The sequence below is a fragment of the Euphorbia lathyris genome, chromosome 9, assembly GCF_963576675.1.
Source record: "Euphorbia lathyris chromosome 9, ddEupLath1.1, whole genome shotgun sequence".
Classification (NCBI taxonomy): Eukaryota; Viridiplantae; Streptophyta; class Magnoliopsida; order Malpighiales; family Euphorbiaceae; genus Euphorbia; species Euphorbia lathyris.
This window is the reverse complement of record NC_088918.1, coordinates 17,967,571-17,992,159: the sequence shown is the minus strand read 5'-3', so window position 1 is coordinate 17,992,159 and position 24,589 is coordinate 17,967,571. Positions and strand designations below refer to the sequence as shown.

Genomic DNA, 24,589 nt, shown 5'->3' with positions numbered 1-24,589 from the left:
TCATGCATAAGACACTGCGATGATGAGAAAATTTAATGGTTTTGTGAAAAGTGAAAACTTGAAAGTGGAAAAGTGAAAAGTTAATGGTTGGAATCACTCTTGCCATGGTGGAAGATGAAGAAATAAATAAATTTTAAATTATTTCAAAACTCTTGCAATGGTAGAAGATGAAGAAATAATAAATTTTAAATTATTTTAAAACGGTTTTGTGAAAAGTGACAAAAGTAAGATAAATACATGTGCTGTTGATAAAGAGCAGAAGAAAACCATTATTATTAATTGTAATATTTAATTGATACACGATATTCCATGTAATTTTTTCATGATTAAATGGGCTAATAATATGAAGCAACAGAAATAAAAAGAATGGTTGAATCGTGCATGATTTCTGATTAAATCTTCGAAATTCAACAAGAATTTTGTTCTTAGTCTTCAAAATTGCTCCCCTCTTAACTGAATACTTTGCTAGTGCTTCCCTAAACTCATAAACATCCTTAAAAACCATCCCAATCTCAAAAACTGGCATGTCCGTGTTAGGATCATAGTGAACTCTTCTCCCTCTTCTCCTCTGTGGACCGTCTTCATTTTCACTATCAGAATCAAAGCTATCTACGTCTGAGGAGCCAATATATTCCTCATCACCTCCCAATAGACCTTCCCTATTTTGCACAGGGACATAATCCCTCCCATCAGCTCCTTTGTCAGTTCCTAGAGGACCTAGTTGAACTTCTGCTGGAGGTTCAGGCCTTTTCCTTTTAGATCTGTCCCTCTTCTCAACTAAGATCTTGGCCCTAACCTGTGCTAGTTCTTCATCGAAATCACTCGCATTAGAATCCTCATTTGGCTCAATGTAGTTTTCATCCTCATCTGAATCTGACTCTCCTTCAAAGCTTGAACCCGAGTCATCTAGATCTTCTCGGTTTGAATATGTACTTTCCCCCTTCCCTGGGTCTGCGTTGCTCTGTTTTGCTTTTATTTCCTCATTTAAGTCTTCAGTAGATATAGGTGTTGTGTTAATACACATGTTTGCCACACTGTCAATCCCACCCATCTCAATTTGCTCATGGGTCCCACCCTCTTTTGCATCCACAGTTTTATCCACAAATATCTCGATTTCATCACTTACCCCCTTACAATTAACCAATTTCATCAACTCTAAGTCATTACTCACAACAACTAACTCCCCAGACAACCCATTCTTAACGTAGATAGAACCACAATTCTCATAACCCAGATATCTCACACTCCACAGTATTTCAAGCCTACTAAATTTATCTTCATCTACATCTTCATCCGAAATACTCCCACCTACGTATTTCAGACAACTTCCTTCTTTCACAACCCTCCCATCATGATGCAATCTTATATAAAGATATCCCATCTGAAAAGTACACAAAGGAACAAGCATTACAGTAAGATTCTCATTTCTGAAAAGGCAATAAAGTAATAGCTATACAAGTAGTAACAGCTATACAAGTAATGCACATGCTATTATTCCATAGCTACACAAATTCCAACTCAGAAAGGAAATAAACGGACCCTAAATTTTATCAGCCAACCAACTAATAAAGTGAATGAAACACATTATATCAGCAAACATCAAGCATGCAGAGCTAACGTATCATCATACATAAATGGCAACCAACCTCAATCATTCCAACAGAGAAATTCCATAAAAAAAACCTAACTTTCATCAACCAACCAACTGATAAAGTGAATGAAACACATTTTATCACCAAACATCAAGCAACTAAGAGATAACGTATCAAAAACAGGAAAGGAAACCAACCTCAATGTCGTAAGTTCTGCACGGGATGAGTTGATACTGAAATTCGCGATGAACTCTACATGAACCCTAATTCGTTTTCCACAGAAGCTGATCGAGAGAAAGAAGTTGAGGAGATGAAGAACTTTGTGAATGATTCGACTGAATATGGAGAAGAGCAACGAACTGAAGAGTTTGTTGGTGGGAAATGAAGAGACTTTCGAGTTTCACAGGTTCAATCGTCTTTTCACCCTAAATGGACGAGGGTATTTTAGACTTTTCAGTTCCCATGCTGGCGTGGAAAAATCGTTTGCCAGTTGTCTAGCGCGTGTCGTTCAATCCTATGAGATCAACTCATAGTTTCGATTATTGTGGCCAATGATAGCGTTTTTATTGAGTTAAGGGGGCTAAAAGGATGTCCCTTAAGTTGAGGGGGTTAAATGAATAAAATGGACAACTTAAGGGGGCTGCGTATGTATTAAGCCTATGATAAACTATCTAATAGATCTGAATTACGGCTGTATATAGTAAACCCTAAAATTTAGTGTACAAAAGGAAAGAAAATAATAAAATTATATAAAAGGCTCAAAAATAGTAATTTGCATTTTTTTAGGTCCTAAATGATGGATTTTGACCAAAAGCGAAGAAAGTCACAGCAAAGCGGTGAGTTTGAATCGTTGGCTCATTTTCAATCGAGATAGTCTTCGAAAACATAAAAAACTGAAAGTCACAGAGTCATCATTGAATCGTTTTTTTTCATATTTATCCAAAAACTTGCAAGCCAATTCCTCCACTTCATCATAATGTCTTGAGTTGAGAAAAGTTTTTGAGCTTTTACATGAATATCATAATTGACAACAAAATTAGAACTAAATCATATCATCAAACTTAATTCTCAATATGTCATTTTTTTATCAAATAAAATATGCTTTTACACATAATTTAAAAAGTTTAAACCCCAATTCATAAATCCTAAACTCTTGATAATATATTTTAGACCTCTAATTTATAAAATTTAATCTTTAAAAATAATTATTTTATTAGTTTAACATAATTTAAAATTACAACTTTGTAAATAGTTTTCCAAAAATAAAGTTTTATGTAAATTTCCCAAAGTTGGGCTTTAAGTGCGCAGTTAGAAGGACAAGGTTTAGTCGGCCTTGTTTGCCGATTAATCCAGGCCCAATTTGAAGCCTAGAGGAACAGAAGCCATGCGAATTGGCGTTTATCTAGAAAATAAAAGAGAAAAGATTAAAAAGAAATCCTCCAACGCTTGTAATTTTCAATGTTAATAGAAAAATGATTTTTTTTCAGTAATCTATACTATATATAATTCTAGAAGCAGAGAGAATTTGCAAGAAAAGTTTTAGAGGTTTTTTTGGCTTAGTTGACATCGTAGGAGCAAAGAGAATAAATGAGTTAATGAGTTCTAATTGTCTATATATAATTAGTACTATATTAATACATTATTTATTTTCAATTAATAGTCCATCAAGTAATAAAATAAAGTAAGAGTTACAGGAAGATGAAAAAACATAAAGCAAAGGAAATCCAAAAGTCCACAAATAAACCTATATATAAAGCATGATAGATAGCATTCTATCATTATATTCATTGGCCACCGAAAATCAAAGTCATCATCGACCTTTATTTTTTTTATTATGTATTAGTTTTGTTCTTAATCATATAAATTTTTTTATATAATTTTGTTCTGATTTCATTAAGAGATTCATATTTATTTAAGAGCGATTTCCATTGATTAACTGTATTAATAGTATTTTCTTCAAGAATTGTCAAAATTTAGACTTTGGTATCTCCAATTGAAGAAATCTGATGGAAATAAAAGAGACATGGACAACTGAAATCGCAAAAGAGTAAAAATTCACAGGAAATCGTTATGTTTCCCAAGGAAATATTCTATCATTATATTCATTGGCCACCGAAAATTAAAGTCATCATCGCCCTTTATTTTTTTATTATGTATTAGTTTTGTTCTTAATCATATAAGTTTTTTTATAATTTTGTTCTGATTTCATTAAGAGATTCAGATTTATTTAGGAGCGATTTCCATTGATAAACTATATTAATAGCATTTTCTTAAGAATTGTCAGAATTTAGAATTTGATATCTCCAAATGAAGAAATCTGATTGAAATAAAAGAGGCATGGACAACTGAAATCGGAAAAAACAAAAGAGTAAAAAATTACAGGAAATCGTGATGTTTCCGAAGGTAATATTCTATCATTATATTCATTGGCCACCGAAAATCAAAGTCATCATCAACCTTTACTTTTTATTATATATTAGTTTTTTTCTTAATCATATAATTTTTTTTATATAATTTTGTTCTGATTTCATTGAGAGATGCATATTTATTTAGGAGCGATTTCCATTGATAAACTATATTGATAGTATTTTCTTCAAGAATTGTCAGAATTTAGACTTTGGTATCTCCAATTGAAGAAATCTGATGGAAATAAAAGAGACATGGACAACTGAAATCGGGAAAAGCAAAAGAGTAAAAAATTACAGGAAATCGTTATGTTTCCCAAGGTAATATTCTATCATTATATTCATTGGCCACTGAAAATCAAAGTCATCATCGACCTTTATTTTTTTATTAGGTATTAGTTTTGTTCTTAATCATGTAATTTTTTTTTTACTTTTGTTCTGATTTCATTAAGAGACTCGGATTATTTAGGAGTGATTCCATTGATAAACTGTATTAATAGCATTTTCTTCAAGAATTGTCAGAATTTAGACTTTGATATCTCCAATTGAAGAAATCTGATGGAAATAAAAGAGACATGGACAACTAAAATCGGGAAAAGCAAAAGAGTAAAAAATTACAGGAAATCGTTATGTTTCCGAAGGTAATATTCTATCATTATATTCATTGGCCACTGAAAATCAAAGTCATCATCGACCTTTACTTTTTTATTATATATTAGTTGTTCTTAATCATATAATTTTATTTATATTTTTTTTCCTGATTTCATTAAGAGATTCAGATTTATTTAAGAGCAATTTCTATTGATAAACTGTATTAATAGCATTTTCTTTAAGAATTGTCAGAATTTAGACTTTGATATCTCCAATTGAAGAAATCTTATGGAAATAAAAGAGGCATGAACAACTGAAATCGGGAAAAGCAAAAGAGTAAAAAATTACAGGAAATCGTTATGTTTCCAATGTAATTATTCGATTTTTTATATTTAATAATTAGTTTGTTCTCAATTGATGTTTTCTCATGATTACTATTCTAAGTTTCTTTCTCATTTTAGTAATGGATTCTATGTCACGTCCGTGTCTAAATTTCTAGAATTTATACCTTGATAATAATACGTTATCATGTTTTCCGTTCATACCCGATGCTGTTTGGGGTCGGGTGTGACATTCTATATATATATATATATATATATATATATATATATATATATATATATATATATATATATATATAATAGTGGAATATATATATTTTTTATATAATAGTGGAAGTAGAGAGAAATTGTTGAGGAGAGTTTTAAAATTAATATAACTAAAAAAAGTTATAACACATTTAATTTTTCGTTGTAATAATTAACACAATATTTAAACCTCCAAACTACTATATAAACTAAATAAAATTTAAAAAGAAAGACATACTTATTTCAAATTCATGGATTTATCAAAGGATTTAGAAAGCACGTGAATTTTTTTTTTTTAGAAGAGCTAGAATTTGATTGAAAAAATATCGCTACAAAGTATAGTAAATATTTTAAAATTACAAGATTATATAAAAAAAATATTATACAAGAACACAAATGAAGGACTATTGCAAACATGTCAACATGGCCAATTGGTTTCAATAACTTTCAAAAACTATTATCAAGCAATTATAAACGGTTGTTAGTTAATTTATTTACAGTTTTTAAATTTAAATTATTTTAAATCAAAATATTAATATCACTATATATAAATGATACAAAATTTTAAAAATATTAAAATGTTAAATTTATGTACAAAACATTTATTACCCGCGCAACGCGCGGACACAATGCTAGTATTGTTAAAATTGGATGATATTTTTCTTATTTCGTTATTTTTTCAGAATTCAAAACACTTCAAGTCGTCAATTTTATTAAAAAAAAAATCATTGAGAACATAGAATGAGTTTTATCTCGACTATTATTTTGAAATTTCTCTTATTGTGCATTATTTTTTATTTATAAATAAATTACATGAGTTAATATGAATCGGAAAAAAACTATTCTGCCATATTTTTTAACTCAATAGTAATACTAAAAATAATATCCAACTTTAACCATGTCACTAAAACATTTTTTTTTTTTGTAACATAAAAAAACACAAATATCATTTTATCACAAATCCATAGTTCTCGAAGTGTCAAAGTACGAAATCACGAGTATCTTTTTAAACTTTTCCCAAAATAAAATATTGAAATATAAAAAGGCCAAATCATACGTGAAACCGAAGACTTTCAATCATGGTTCTCGAAAGTGTTAGCAATATCAATTCATAAAGAAATTATAGAACAAAATAATAATTTTATAAAATTAAAGTATAGAAATAATAAAAATTACAATAAATTGGATATAATAACACTTTAGTTGAACTCAATGAACGAAAAAATAAGATTTCGAGGTTTGATAAAATTAGTTTCTTTAAGACAGATTTTACCGCAATTGGCAATCGTCTTCCAAAATGCAATAGAAGTATAAATTAAACTCTAATAGTGCATATTGAATTATCACCGAAACAAGAATACATATCAAAAATAAGACGAAAGATGGGAAAATGAAAGTGCATAGACCAAGTAGAATTTTCACAGTCCATTTCTTTCTATGTTTTAATCAAAATATAGGCAGAGAAGTGAGATTATAGAAAACGTTTTTTTCATTTGATTTTATAATTAATTTTTTACTTAATGAGGAATTAATTCCTATCAATTAATTTTATTAATGAGACTTACATTTCAATAGTAACCACTGACGTTTTATTTGACTTTCAATGTATAGGTTGATAATTGATAATTTTAGAAGATTAGAGCATCTCCAATAGAGATTGCTCTAAAGAGTGTTAACATTATATTAAAATATAATATTTTATTGATTTAGTAATACACTGTTGACAACTTTTATTTAAAAATGTTCCAATAATAAAGCAACTTTAAAAGTTGTCAAATGACCTCACAAATCATTACTTAATATATAATTTATTTAATTATAAATATTGTTAACCAATAGTGAAATGAGAAAGAAATTCATCAAAAAGGTAAACCAATAGTAAGTAAATCAATTTTTTTATATTAAAATTTTTTTTGACAACCTTGCTTCAAGGTTGCTAAAAATGGGCAACCCTTTGGCAACTTTTTTGACACCCATTATCACTCCAATAGTAGGCACACTTTTAACTAAATGCCACATCAGCTTAGCACTCTTTTTAGCACCCTCTACTGAAGATGCTCTTAGAGGCCCAATTAACTCGTAATATATGGGTTAGCAAAATAATTAAACTTTAAGTCAATATTAAATAAGAAAAAAAAACGTCAAATCTACAAGAAATTGAAGACATAATTTGAAAATGCATAGAGATTCTATAACTTACAAATTAGATTTAACGAAGAAACTTACATAATAAAATAATTCAAGTTAAACAAATTAATAAAAGAGTTTCGATATTAGTTTTTTTTATGTTACAACAACTTTGAAGTTGCAAGGCACATGAGGTGGGATAACTATAAATAAGTGTCCAACTCGTTTCTAGATTGAGATATCAGAAATTGTTAGCTATACAATTGTCTAACAACTACCTTATTTCTTTCAGGGTTAGTCTCTATTTCTCTTCGATTTTCACTTTTATATAATAGCTCTTTGGATTTGCAGATCAATCAGATGTTCTATTTGCTATAGAGGGAAATTATACCTTAATTATAACTAGTTATTGGATAGTAAGAAGAGATTCTTTGAGTTAACTTTAAAATTTTGATATTAAGTTTTGGAATGTTGACTAGACCGTGATGATGATTCACATAATGTTATATATATATATATATATATATATATATATATATATATATATATATAATCTTTTAATTTAATGAGTTCCCTTGTATGATGTGAATTGGGTGTTTCCAGAGTTTATTCATGCGGTTCTTTTCCCATATTTTTGTCTGTTATGAGAAAAATGTTTTTAGATCTGATGGATTGCTGAAATCTTAGTAGAATCTTGTTGTTCCTTGTGGAATGTTGTCTGAAATCACACTAGTGTGGTTGACTATTTTTTATGGCATTTTTATTTTAGATTGATCTATAATATATGTTATTGATTAATATTTGAAATTTAGAGAAATTAGTCTGCACATGATTTTATACGAGGTTGTAGAAGTGAAATTTACATGATTTTTAATAATTTTTGTATGTGTTGTTGTATATTTAATCTCAGATGCAAATCTTTGTGAAAACTCTTACCGGAAAGATCACTCTAAAGGTGAAAAGCTCAGACACCATTGCCGATGTAAAAGTTAAGATCCAAGATAAGAAAGGGATTCCCACAAACATTCAAAGGCTCATTTTTGCAGGACAAGAGTTTGAGGATGATTTCACGCTTGCTGACTATAACATTCAGAAAGATTCTATGCTCTACCATATTCCTCGTCCCGCAGGTCGTATAACAATTTTTTTGGTTACCTTTCACGGATATAGAATCACCTTAGAAGTTAATCAGTCTGACACAGTTGATGATTTACAAGCTAAGATTGAAGTCAGGGAATGTGTACCCGCACACAAGCAAGTTTTATGTAATGGTGAGAAGCATCTTGATGTTGGAAATATGACTTTAGCTGACTATAAGATTAAAGAAGGGACTGTCATTCACTACCATAGTCCTGTGGAGAGTGGTGTTATGAAAAATATTTGGATGGGGGTGTAGATATCCATTTTGTCCGGGTAAATTCTCATTTTTTCTATAATTTTATCCTTTTAATCAATTTATTTCTTAAATTTTGTATGTATTATAGATATCACACAATGTCTATATTTTGTTATAAGTCATTATAAACTATGCAAAAGAAAGAAAAATTATATTTATAGCCCTCATAACTAGTTAAATGTTTATACCATAAAAATTAAATCAATTAATTAGAATATTATAAGAAACAAATGTTTCTTCTTTAGTTATATACGAATGGAATGAAGTTCAATTTTATTTATTAAGGGTTATACTCGTGTAATCAGTTATGGTAATACAACCCCGTGATAATTGAGGTTGAAATCACAAACATTTAGTTAACTTGTTCTTGGAACTAAAATGAAATAAAAGAAAGGCAAATGATATATACAGCCCTTAGAGTTGTATATAAGCGTTAATTATTCACATATAACAATAAAAAAGAGAATTTTGATTCTAAATTAAGTATTTATTTATATTGGAAATATAACAATCTATTATGAATATATTCATTTAAATATTTAAGCATTTAAGTATCAATAAATTTTATGTATTGAAAAACTAAATGAACACTAATAATAGGAATTTTTGGGTTTTATTTACGGCCCTAAGGGCTATAAATATCGGAACCCTAAAAGAAAAAACAGGATTTTATTAAGGCTTAATACACAAATAACCCTCTGAACTTGTCCAAATGTTGCAACTGCTCCCTCCAACTTTCAATTGTAACAACTTACCCCTCAAACTTGTCTAATTGTAACAATTTACCCCTTAAACTTGTCCAATCGTAAAATATAACTCCAAGTTGCTGACATGGACTACAATTGAAGAGACACGTGAAATGCAAAATCTACAACGCTCGTGGAGTGTGATAATCAGATTTTTGGAGTGATACGAATCCGGGGAAACGCTTTTACTGTTGCTTCAAGTACGAGATAAAAAAAATTCTCAATTTGGGGTTATGTTTTACAATTGAACAAGTTTAAAGGGTAAATTGTTACAATTGAAAATTGAGGGGGACAGTTGCAACATTTAGACAAATTTAGGAGGTTATTTGTGTATTAGGCCTTTTATTAATAATTTCAGCATTTACAATTAAGGGCCGATGTCTCTAAAGCCCAGTATAATAAAATACACAAATACATCACAAAACAAAAATACAATCCAAAATACAACCAAAATACTATTTATAAGTAAGCTTTGTGATACAAAGGCCCTATTTGGTAAAGAGCATTTTGGGATAAAAAGATCGGTTTTGACCAACTTTAGCGGTTTGACACTGAAACCGCTGATTGGAGTGTTTGGTGGAGAGAGGTTTAGGAAAGAGTTTTGGAATGAAAACGCTAATTTAGAAAAAGCTTTTGTTAGGAGCTTTTTCAATTAGCGTTTTGCAATATTAAAATTAATGGACTTCTTTAACCCTTATTTTAAATATATTGATATGTATATCTTTTTGCACAAACCGCTATTATCAATCAGCTAATTTTTATCAAACAGGTCTACACTATTCCTACCAGTCTAACTCTATCTTCTTTCTCTCACAGCAGCTTCTTCAGGCTCCATTTCATCTGCTCCACTTTCTTTTCTTCTTCTTGAATCTTTCCATTTTTTACGTTTTGGAGATTGAATTTCCTGGCAAGGGCCTATGTTATAGGCACTGCCCGGAATTCTTTAAACAAACCGAGAAATCTATGTTATATTCATACAAATCACTCTGTATCAGAAATTCATTTTTTAAGCATTTGTTTAACCAACAAACAAGTTCCCAAAATCAATTAACACAAAAAAAAAAAATGAATCAATAAACAAACCATTCTATTTTTCCTCCTTCGGTTTGCTTTTGATTCTACGAAGTGATTTCTACCAGAGTTTAGAATTTCAGATCTGCAAAAAGAAAACAAATCAGTGAGTAAGAATCAAATATTTGAATCAGAAGGAAGAGAAAACGAGAAGGAAAACAACACCAGATCCGAAATAAAAAATGAAAAAAAATCTGAATCAATATACACGGAAGAAACCGAGAAGGAGAAAAGCAAAAAAACAAAAAAAAAAAATTGAAAGGAGAAGAAAGAGAAGTATTTACCCAAATAAAGGAACATATCAGTAGAAGATAAATGATACGACACTCGTGCTCTTCATCGGTGTTGGAGTAAACTGAGAAAACTCTGATTCGGGATCCGCCGTCGTCGTAGGAAAGCCGCCGGTCACCAGAGATCATTAGATAAACAATAGCCACCACGACTCAAGCTCTATCATTTCCGTCGAAGTAGAATGCCACAGATGAGCAAACCGGCCTCCATAGGAGAACCTTGTAGTTCACCGATTTGAGAGAGAGATAGCCGGAGAGAGACGTGGAATCACCGGAAGCCATGGATGGAGGCATGGAAGCTCTGAATTTCGATGGCCAGACCATGTAAGTATTCTAAGCCCATCTCTTTAATCCATTCATACATATATATACTTTGTTAATTGGGTCAAATACATGAATATCATAATTAAATACAAAATTACAACTAAATCATATCACCAAACTTAATTCTTAATATGTCATTATTCTCTATATATTATGTTTTTATACTATAATTTAAGAAATCTAGACTCCAATTCATAAAACATAAACCCTAAAAAATATATTCTTGACTTCTAATTTATAAATTCTAATCCTTAAAATATATTAAAAGTACTGATTTTACTAGTTTGACATAATCTAAAATTATAACTTGATATAGTTGTAAATAATTTTTAAAAGATGAGTTTCTGTGTAATTTTTCCTTGTTAATTTTATATTTAGTTTAATGCTAATTTTTGCTTAAATCGATTTGTGTAACATACACGTGCTATATCATTAGTAAAACAATCATTTGTTTTCATTTGGTTAAATTTAATCTACATTTTTTATTTTATGAAAATTAAATCACTTCATTTATAGTCCTACGTCATAGGGATATAAATCAAACGAGTACAAACTAACGAAGTTAGGAGAAATCGATTTATACCTTCTACGTTATAGAGGTATAAAAACGATCAAAAAAAATAAAACTTAACTAACGCAGAACGGTTCAATTTATACGTTTGTGATATAAGGGTATAAAAAAATTAAGAATAAATAAAACGAACGAATTAATTCATAGCTCTATGTCATAGAAATATGAATTAAACGTTACCAAATAAGTAAACAAAAGCCGGACGAATTAATTCATAGCTCTATGTTATAGAAATATGAATTAACCGTTAAAAAATAAACAAAAGCCGAACGAATTAATTCATAGCTCTATGTTATAGAAATATGAATTAACCGTCATTAAATTAATAAAAAATACAATCAAACGAGTTAATTCCTAGCTCTATGTTATAAAAATGGGAATTGACCATTACAAGATAAAAAAAAAAGAGGTAGTTCTATATAGTAGAAATACAAATTAAGACGTCGTCGGATTAACAAAAACGAACGAATTAATTCATGGCTCTATGTCATAGAAATATGAATTAAATGTTACTAAATAAATAAAAACTGAACGAGTTAATTCACAGTTCTATGTTATAGGAATATGAATTATCGTTAACAAATTATATAAATTAAAAGTTTTAATTCGTAGTTTTATGTCATAGAGATGCGAATTAAATATTACCTAAATTATTAAAATTAAAAGGATACAATTAATGATCCAACGTTACATAAATATTAAATACCTACGACATTAATCATGTAACAAAATTATATGCCTTTTATTATATTATAAAAGTACAAATAAAATTGAGATAAATCAAGTAAATTTAACACAAAAATCATATCTTTTAGTACCAATTGACAGGGTAAGGTGTTTAATCAAGTTTTTCTTCCCTACACGTAACCGACAAACGAACCAAAAATCTCTATTTCGCAGACCTCCTTATACGTTAAAATTCAACCATTTCCGGTGTCCAATCACGCCTTAATTTTGATTGGTGGCGACTCTAAAAAATAGTTTTAATTAGGAAAAACTATTAACCGATTTAGCTTCCGGTGCTCGTGCCCGAAAAATCCGGGTAGCGACAGGGGGGACCTCGGAACCTTGAGGAACATTTTGAAAGAAAGACATTTTTTAAAATGGTGAATGGCAAGAGCAATATACGACTAACCAAGCGGGAAAACAAAGCTATAGCTGAGCAGAAATCGTCCGAGGATGGGGTGCAACCTTCGCAAAACTCACCCTCTGACTGTGAGTCGTCCACGGAAACTCCTTATCATTAGTGTTTCCACATTTTGTGTTCGTTTTTATTCCGTTTCTTTTCTATTTGCATTATTGTTTCCTAGCTATATTTTTTTTCAGAAATAATATTTTCCAGTGTCTATTTCTGTTTATGTTTCTGTTTCCGTGCAATATAGATACTAAGCTATGAACTTTGTTATTTGAAATGTGTGTCTGGTGATTTTATTAGTCCGTAAATAATTCACTTTTTTTGTTCTATTCTTGTACAAACATATTCATTGATCATTCTATATATATTTTCTTTTATTTCTTTATGGACTCTTCTCTGCCCATATTGTAAGATCATTCTATGTATATTTTCTTTTATTTCTTTATGGACTCTTATCTGCCCATAGTAACAATCCAGACCGGATCGTTATAGGCCCACCATCTTTCGCCTGGTTCGTCCCCGAACCACACATCGTATGTGGAGAGTCGGCTTTGACGCCAATTGTAACACCATGATCCAATACGATGTAGATATTGTCCACTCTGACCTAAATTCAACACATTGGGCCTCACTGCTTTAAAACGCGTCTGCATGTATTGGATTCACATCTTACTAATAAGCCTCAATCACTCTCTTTCCATTTCCGATGTGGGATTTAGTTCATTTCTGTCCCCATCGTCGTCCCTTAGGATCGCTCCTTGCTCATGTCTTCTACCCCGGTGCCACCCACTCCGGACCGTGTCGTTACAAGCCCACCAGCTTCCGCCTAGTTCATCCTCGAACTACATATCGTACATGGAGAGTCGGTTCTGATACCAATTGTAACACCTTGTCCGCTCTGGCCCAAATCCAACACCTTGGGCCTCACGGCTTTAAAACATGTCTACATAATTCACATCTTACTAATAAGCCTCAATCACTCCCTCCTCATTTCCGATGTGGGATTCAGTTCATTCCTGTCCCCCATCGCCATCCCTTAGGACTGCTCCTTGCTCAAGTCTTCTACCCCAACACCACCCACTCCAGACCGGGTCGTTACAGGCCCATCAACTTCCACCTAGTTCGTCCTCGAATCACACATTGTACGTGGAGAGTCGGCTCTGATACTAATTGTAACACCCTGGTCCAATACCATGTAGTTATTTTCCGCTCTGGTCTAAATCCAACACATTAGGCTTCACGGCTTTAAAACGCGTCTGCATGTATTGGATTCTCATCTTATTAATAAGCCTCAATCACTCCCTCTCCATTTTCGATGTGGGATTCAGTTCATTCTTGCCCCCATCACCATCCCTTAGGGCCGCTCCTTGCTCAAACCTTCTACCCCGGCGCCACCCATTCCAGACCGGGTTGTTACATATTGGATAGTTAGAAGAGAGTCTTTGTGATTTGTGTTATCTTGCATTTTCATATAATTTGTAATATATTTTTATTCTATTAACCATGCATTCTAAGATAGTTTTTAACACTTTAGAGGTGTTTTATGTTTAGTTTTATATTTTAAGGGCTAATGCTTATTTCATGTGGTTTTAGGTATTATTTGGGGGCAAAAAGGTAATTATTGAATCATTACTCAAGTAAATAAAGTTGTCCTGTCAGAACTCCTAGTCTGCGACCTCGCAACAGTTCAAGAATAAAGAATTTATGACTCTTTAAATAAGTCTTTACTGTCATAAATTCCTTAGTAATCATCCAAGAAATTTTGTGACTATATTAAAGGGTATTGGAATGCTTAAGAGGATGTTATGCTACTTAATGTTCTCTTTAATTGCATTAAAGTTGAAAGTTACGAGGAAGAATTTAACCATACATGAATTATCTCTTAATTGCATTAAAGTTGGAAGATATCAAGAAGAATTTATAAAGGCATTTGCAACTATAAATATCTATCCTTGGGAAGCATGAAGCCAGACCTCGAACACAGACTCGGAACAGACCTCGAACACATGTCACTTGGTTCAATCAAATCAATAACGTAATAATATATATATATATATATATAATTAATTTAAAATTATTAATTATATATGTCACTTAAAAATTGAAATTGGTTTTTTTCCCATTGGAACCTAATAAAACATATTGATTTATTATCACCATGTTTCATACTGATTACAATAATTTTCACATCAAATTATTATTATTTCAAAGCTAAGTTTTTTTTTATTGTTTAGATAGAAAGAAAAAAGTCAATAAATAAAGAGACTTTAAAATCCAAAGATTTCCAATTTTTTTTTATCTTTTTACCTTTTTCTTTTTTAAAAAATAATAATAAAAAATCAAGGTCAATCCGGATCCCGGTTGAACCGTCGGGTCTCAAGTCAACGTTGGTTCTTATTGGATAATTATAGATAACAAATCTAACATGAACTGAATCGGCCGGTTTTTGGTCCAACGGTCAGACCAAATGGTCCGGGTTTGATCATATTGTTGTTATTAAGCTTAAAAAAAATAAGTAATCCCAATTTGAAATATGATTTATTTGTAAAGTATCCAAATTGAAAAAAAAAAAAAAGTTTACTTTGTTAAAAACAAAGTAAGCATAGCCTCTACCTAACAGGTTTGATTCCCCTTTGCTACTAAAATTCTATTTTTAAATTAAATATGAGTAAAAGCTAATTGGATAAAATCGTTTAATGTGAACGGTTCAAACAATTCAAGGTTAATCTCATTGGTTTGAGCGGTCCTATCTAGTTTTCATAAGCACATATATTTAATTTCAACTAAACTAGAGTAGTTATCAGCTACAATTGAACGAGGTCAAACTGGCTGGTCCGGTACCATGCCTCTAACTAATGAAAATTTTAAATAAATTGGTTTGACCATTATTTTTTGTCACATCATATCTTTCGAATAATAAAAAATATCGTTATTTTCTATCATATCTTCCAAATAAATTTATCTATAAATTGAAGTAGTTTTGTTCATTTTGACATATAGTTTATAAATGTGTTAATAACATAGTAAATATTTTAGACACTTTGATATTTTTTTTGCGATTCACCTATAACTGATATAGATTTAGTTATTTACATTTTGGTTGATTGTTAAATAAAATTTTAAAGTTAAAAATTTGGATTACATGTTTTGAATGTAATAAGAATTCAAGTCATTTTTGTATGTAATGGAGATTATAAAAGTTGTTGAACAAAATCTAATATATGAATTTCTCATTTCATTACAACAAAATTTTAATATGCAACTAAACATGGTAATAGACCTTCAATATAATGGGCATTCCATTACAAAGGTTATTACATCTTACCAAATGAAGCCTCACGGTTAAAGATTAAGAAAATAAAGCATTGCCACATCATACATAACATTCATATATTGCCCATGTGATTAAAAAAAATAGAAAATTCAAGTGATTGTTACGTGATGAATTTTTTATATTCAAATTGATCACTATTCTGATGAATAATGTTAGGAAAAATTACAAAATTGGATCAAATAATTTTTATATCCAAATTGATCACTATTCTGATGAATAATGTTAGGAAAAATTACAAAATTGGATCAAATAAGAGATTTATTTATATTTTTAGATCCATTTGGAACCAACTTACATACATAGACTATATATCGGTCATTTTTCCAAAGTACCCTATATATATATATATATATATATATATATATGGGGTTGTTTTCAATGGTGAGCACTAAATTATCTCCATGGGTGGTGAGTGTTTAATATCCATTAGATCAAGATCTAATGGTCCATAATTTAAGTTGGCATTTAATATTGAAAAGGCTTTTACCTGTTGACATGTAGGTTGTAATTTAAAACCTTGTGCATTTTAAAAAAACGAATTCTCTTTCATCAATTAATAACCAACTTCCAAGAAATAATTTTTTTTCCGTATGTTTTTATTTTACATAAGAAGACGTCTTCTTTTAAGTAATTTTGTATCCGTCTAATCAATGTTATAGGCATAAAATCTTAATAAATGATTATTCATTGGAAACACGAAAAGCTTGACATTGAGAATATACAACATTATTTATGATAACCAAATACAATATTAATGATGTTCTAATTAATTGAGTTGTCCCCCTATTTATTACCTTAGAATTGTAAGCTCAATTTATAAATTTCTAAGATTGTAAGCTCAATTTGTAAATCCTTAGGATTCCAATATCAATTTGTAAATCCTTAATTTTGTTTATTTCTTTAAGCATTCATTTATTTATAAACAATCATTAAACTTACAATCTCTATAGTTCATATATTCTAATGCCACACTAATGACAACAATAAATGTCTAATGTCATCAATTTAGATGCCGTATTAAATATTACCCCCTTCATGCAATTGATTTATATCCTCACACAAACGTAATGTAACGCAACGTAAATATCACTGAACATAAAACTTTACGAAACTCAAACATCACTGCACAGAAACATTATTAAACTGAAACATTACTAAAATGAAACATCACTGAACTGAAATATTTTGAATTGAAATGTCACTCAACTGAAACATCACTCAACTGAAACATTACTGAACTGAAACATTACTGAACTAAAACATCACTGAACTGAAACATCACTGAACTGAAACATTACTGAACTGAAACATAACTAAACAGAAATATTACTGAACACAAATATTACTGAGCTGAAACATCACGAAACTGAAACATCACTGATCTGAAACATTACTGAACTCCAACGTTACTGAATTGAAACGTTACTAAACTAAAACATTACTGAACTGAAGCATCACTAAACTGAAATATTACTGAACTGAAATATCACTCAACTGAAACATTACTGAACTGAAATATTATTAAAATAAACATTACTAAACAAAAACATCACTTAACTGAAATATTACTGAACTGAAACATTACTGAACTGAAACGCCACTGAACTGAAGCACCACTGAACTGAAATATTACTAAACTAAAACATTACTGAACTGAAATGTCACTAAAATGAAATATTACTAAATTGAATATCACTGAACCGAAACATCACTCAACTGAAACATTAATGAACAAGACGGAAACATCATTGAACTGAAATACTACTAAACTGAAACATTATTCAACTGAAATATTACTGAACTGAAACCTCACTAAACTAAAACATTATCGAATTGAAACATTACTAAACAGAAACATTACTGAATTGAAACATTACTGAACTGGAATATTACTGAACTAAAACATCATTGAACTAAAATATTACTGGACTGAAACATCACTAAACTGAAACATCTCTGCACTGAAACATCACTGAACTGAAATATTATTAAACTGAATATCACTGAACCAAAACATCACTGAACCGAAACATCACTGAACTAAAACATCAATGAACTAAAACATCACTAAACTAAAATATTACTAAACTGAAACCTTACTCAACTGAAACATTACTGACATCATTGAACTGAAATATTACCGAATTGAAACATTACTAAACTGAAATATTACTAAACTAAAATATTACTGAACTAAAACATCAATGAACTCAAATATTACTAAATTGAAACATCACTAAACTGAAACATCACTAAACTGAAACATCATTGAACTGAAATATTACAAAACCGAAACATCACTAAATTGAAACATTACTGAACTAAAAGATTACTAAACCGAAACATTACTGAACTGAAACATCACTGAACTGAAACATTACTGAACTGAAACATTACTGAACTGAAATATTACTAAACTAAAATATCACTGAACTGAAATATTATTGAACTGAAACATCACTCAACTAAAACATCACTAAATTGAAATATTACTGAACTGAAACATCACTGAACTCAAATAGTACTGAACTAAAACATCACTCAACTGAAATATTACTGAACTCAAAGATTACTAAACTGAAACATTACTGAACTAAAACATTACTAAACTCAAATATTACTGAACTGAAATATTACTGACTTCAAACATAACTGAACTCAAACATCACTTAACTGAAACATTATTGAACTGAAATATTACTAAACTGAAACATTACTGAACTAAAACATCACTAAATTGAAACATTACTGAACTGAAATATTACTGAACTAAAACATCACTGAACTGTAATATTACTAAACTGAAACATTACTGAACTAAAAGATTACTAAACTGAAACATTACTGAACTGAAACATTACTAAACTCAAATATTACTGAACGGAAATATTATTGAACTCAAACATAACTGAACTCAAACATCACTCAACTGAAACATTACTGAACTAAAATATTATTAAACTGAAATATTACTAAACTAAAACATCATTCAACTAAAACATTATTGAACTGAAACATTACTGAACTGAACGTTACTGAACTGAAACATCACTAAACTGAAATATTACTAAACTGAAACATCACTTAACTGAAATATTACTGAACTGAAACATTACTGAACTGAAACTCCACTGAACTGAAACACCACTGAATTGAAATATTACTAAACTGAAACATTATTGAAGTGAAACATCACGAAATTGAAACATCACGAAACTGAAACATCACTAAACTGAAACATCATTGAACTGAAACATCACTTAACTGAAACATCACTGAATTGAAACATTACTCAACTGAAATATTACTAAACTGAAACATCACTAAACTAAAATATAACTAAACTGAAAGATTAGTCAACTAAAACATAACTAAATCGAAACATCACTAAAATGAAATATTACTAAACTAAAACATCACTTAATTGAAACATTACTGAAATTGAACATTACTAAACTAAAACATTACTGAACTGAAACACCACTGAACTGAAACATTGATGAACTCAAACATTACTGAATTGAAACATTACTAAATTGAATCATCAGTCAACTGAAACATTACTAAACTGAAACATCACTCAACTGAAATATTACTGAACTAAAACATTACCGAACTAAAACATTAATGAACTCAAATATTACTGAACTCAAACATCACTGAACTTAAACATTACTGAATTGAAACATTACTGAACTAAAATATTACTGAACTGAAACATCACTCAACTGAAACATCACTCAACTGAAATATTACTGAACTGAAACATTACTGAACTCCTACACCACTGAACAGAAAAATTACTGAACTGAAACATCACTAAACTGAAACATTACTAAACTAAATCATTACTGAAATGAAACATCACTCAACTGAAATATTACTGAATTAAAACATCATTGAACTGAAATATTACTGAAATGAAACGTCACTAAAATGAAACACCACTAAACTGAAACATCACTCAAATGAAATATTACTGAACTGAAATATTACTGAACTGAAACATTACTAAACTGAAACATCACTGAACTGAAACATCACTAAATTGAAATATTATTAAACTGAATATCACTCAACCGAAACATCACTGAACCAAAACATAACTGAACTGAAACATCACAAAATTGAAACATTACTCAACTCAAACATTACTCCACTTAAACATTATGAACTGAAATATTAACATAAAGTAACGTGACATAGCATAATGTAACGTAACGTAGCGTAACATAATGTAACGTAGCATAACGTAATGTAACGTAATGTAACGTAACGTAACGTAATGTAACGTAACGTAACGCAACGTAACGTAAAGTAATATAATGTAACATAACGTAACATAACGTAACACAATATAACATAACGTAACGTAACGTAACGTAACTAGGAATGGTAACGGGTAGTGTACCCGCGGGTACCCGGCACTACCCGACCCTAATGGGACTACCCGTACCCTGTATAAAAGGGTATGGGACGGGTATGAGATCAAAATCATTGTCCGTTAGGGTAATGGGACGGGTATGGGAATACCTCTTAGGATACCCAGTATCCGTTACCCGTCATAAAAAAATTATATTAATAAATATCATTGTTTTTTAGATGTAAGACATGAAATTTAAAGCCCAACCATTTATTTTTCAACAATTGAGTGAAACCACTAAGCTACTTTATTCTTATTAATTAAGGTTCAATTTATTCAATTTTTATATTGATGATTTATTAGATTTATAGTTTGTTAAATTTGTAATATTTTTTATTTATCTATTGATTCTTAACGGGTAAGGGTACCCGCGGGTACCCGCGAATTAAATGGGAAGGGTATGGGATGCAAAAAGTATACCCGTTAGGGTAATGGGACGGGTACGGGTAATTACAAAATAAAAGGGTAAGGGTTTGGGAATGGCATTACCCACGGGTACCCTACCCGTTGCCATCCCTAAACGTAACGTAACATAATGTAACGTAACGTAATGTAACGTAACGTAACTTCATGCAACGTAACGTAACTTCATGCAACATGACGTAACTTCACGTAACGTAACGTAACTTAAGGTAACGTAACGTAACCTAATCTAACCTAACCTAACATAACGTAACTTCATACAACGTAACGTAACTTCACACAACGTGACGTAACTTCACGTAACGTAACGTAATTTAAGGTAACGTAACATAACGTAACGTGACATGACGTAACGTAACGTAACGTAACTGTTAAGCCCAAAATATACCTAAAATATCATTAATATTTACGTCAGTTTTGCTATGAATTCGTGCTGTTTATACTTGTTTAGAATACTTTTACGTTTGAATATGTTTCTTTCATGCAAGGTACATAAATATTTGGTAAAATCCAAATAGGAACGAAAAGAGCTCAAAAACAGAAGAAAAACCCTACAAAAGGAGTCGAAGACGACGAAAACGTTCCGTGCCGCGACCACGGCCCCCCAATTCTCGGTCGCGACACGCTCCCTTCAGCTTCTCCTTCCCTTCGTTCGAAGACCAATTGATGCTCCCCCATTCTCGGTAGAGAATTAAATATTCTCGGTAAGAGCAGGAGTCTGTAGAAGCCAAATTGCACATTTTCATTTTTGATGAAACGCGTTCGTTCGGGTGGATAGAAACGACCCTCCACAATGGACACGACACTTCAATCACGACTCTTCAACATCTATAAATAAAGTATTGATTTGAGAGTTGAAATATATAGAGAGAGTTAGATTTTAAGATTAGTGCAGAGTTATGCAGAAACTCTGACTCAGAAATGAGTCAGAGATTAGAGTTCATTTCTGTTCAAAGCAATATGATGTACACACATTGTTTATTCAATAATAACAAATTCAGTAGCGTTTAGACATTGTTCCAATTTAGTTTTCATTTTGGTAGTAGACCGACCAAGTCTCTATTACGAAGATTCAACGAGAAGATTGAGTAGAGGATCTGCCCCTGAGCCTGACAAACTCTAACGAAACCCAAGGAAAGGATTGACAACCCGTTCACTTGCAAGTCGTCGAATGTTTCCATGCTCCATGTTCTATGTAAACTTGTATCAATTTATATTTCATCTAATAAAGTCCGTTCTATTCGATAGATTTTTATGCAGCACTTTGGTAAAGGATCCGAAGTGGATTGATGCTGGTGTTTTCATTAAAACGTATTTAATTCAAAATCTTTACAAGGAAACTTTATTGAACACTTAGGCAAATTATTATCTCGGAAGAGTTTTAATTTGATTAAAGGCAATTATCCCGGATAAGGGTTTTGTCATGTTCAAAGCCTAATAATTAGAGGTTCTGTCATTTATTTCATCTTTATAATTCATACAAAGTTTAAAGTTGTTTTCTTTGCTTAATGCAAACAAATACATTTGTTTACTTTTCTAAAAAGTACTAAACGTTCATGTCTTGCAAATTCATTCTTAAATCAGAATATTTTCTAACATCTTCATACTCTAATCTAATTCTTATTCTAGCAATTTCAAAACCAAAACCGATTAAACGATTTTCCATATTATAAACCTTAAAAGTAAATTTAACCGATTCAAAATAAGTTTTTGTTAAAAAACGTTCCCTGTGGGATCGATATCTTTTATTACTACAAGCGTATACCGTGCACTTGCGGAAATCGCTCAACAGTAACGTAACATGACATGACGTGACATAACGTAACGTGACGTGACGTGACGTGACGTGACGTGACGTAACGTAACGTAACATGATGTAACGTAATGTTACGTAGTAAATACAAGATCAATTTATAAATCTTTAGGATTGTAAGCTCAATCTGTAAATCGTTACGATTGTAAGCTCAATTTAAAAATCCTTCGCTTTTTTATTTCTTTAAGCTTTCATTTATCTATAAACAGTAATTGAGCTTACAATCCCTAACGTAACATAACGTAACCTAACATAACGTAATGTAACATAATATAATGCAACATTACCTAAACAATCATTGATCTTACAATCCCTAATATAATATAACGTAACATAACGTAACATAACGTAATATAATGTAACGTAAATTAACACAACTTAATGTAATGTAACCTAAATTAGCACAACTTATCGTAACGTAACTTAACATAATATAACTTATGATAACTTAACGAAACTTAACATAATACAACTTAGCACAACTTAACATAACGTAACTTAGTGTAATGTAACGAAACGTAAATTAGCGCAACTTAACGTAACGTAACCTAAATTAGCGTAACTTAACATAATGTAATATAATGTAACTTAACCAAACATAACATAATACAACTTAGCCTAAGTTAACGTAATGTAACTAAGTTGTAAAAAGATTTAATGTAAGCTCAATTTATAAAGGGATAAGTACAAAAAAAATGCATGTGGTATACCGGTTTTGCGAACTCGAACCTGTGGTATTTTTTTTGCAAACAGAGGTCTGTGTTACAAACCGTTAGCAAATAGAGGCTAAATTGACTAACGGTGTTAAAATTCAAAGAGAAAAGAGTTAATTTGGTCCTTATATTTATTTATTTTATAAATTAACCCCCCTAATTATCTAATTATCACAAATAAACCCCAAAATCAAAAATAAAAATCAAAAATACCATTTTTTCCATCTCTTTTTCATTTTTTATTTTCATTCTTCTTTCTCTCTTCTTCTTCTTCTTGTGTGATTTGTTAATTATGAGATTTGTGTGATTTGTTAATTATGAGATTGAATTAACTCAATTTCTCATACTTGTCCTTCAATTTCATACAATTCGTTAAAAATCAACATGGCTAACCAAGAATTAGATTTTGATTTTTACCCAACACCATCGTCACTGAATCTGGAAATTTCCAGAAAAATTCTAAAATTTCTGGATTTTCCAGAATGTCTAAGAATCCAAACGTTCATTCTAAATCCTCCTCCTTCTCCTTTCGATTCTTATCCTTTCTATCCGACTCCAAGATCGTCGCTTCCGATTCGCTTACCTTCGCTCAGTCCGTAAAGATCGCCGGCGATGAGAAAGACGCTTGGGGTGCAGCAATCAGTTCGAACTTCATCAATGCAGTTCCAACCTCATCAATCCAGCAAAAATCATTCTTCAATAGTTCCTAGCCATCACAAGTTCCTAGCCAGTTAGCACATTTAACAAAGATATGAGCCGCCATCTGTAAAAATAAAAGCCCTTTCTGTTTTGTTTTTCACATTTCTCAGGTACTCCACCATCTTTGTTTTCTTCAACCTCAACAATCAATCAATCAATCGATCAATCATCAATGGAGGAGAAAAAAAATTATTGATTACACATTAGTTCCAGCAAAACTGTTATCGGTGTGAATGCCGTGAACCGCCGTTTCTGGGTTCGATTCGAAGAAGAGAAGAAGAATAAGAAGAAGAAGAAGAAGAAGAGAGGAGAGAGAGAAGAGAGAGAAAGAAGAATGAAAATAAAAAAT

The 24,589-nt window shown here is 30.6% G+C and overlaps 1 protein-coding gene across 1 annotated transcript in view; it reads left to right on the top strand.

The window, feature by feature from the left end:
* Window positions 1-24,589, top strand: part of LOC136207274 (polyubiquitin-like) — an 87,292-nt gene that overhangs the window by 50,459 nt on the left and 12,244 nt on the right. The window contains exon 6 of the mRNA XM_065998564.1: window positions 8,213-8,668. Within this exon, the coding sequence (XP_065854636.1) occupies window positions 8,213-8,668 (456 nt within the window). The remainder of the gene's footprint in view (window positions 1-8,212; window positions 8,669-24,589) is intronic.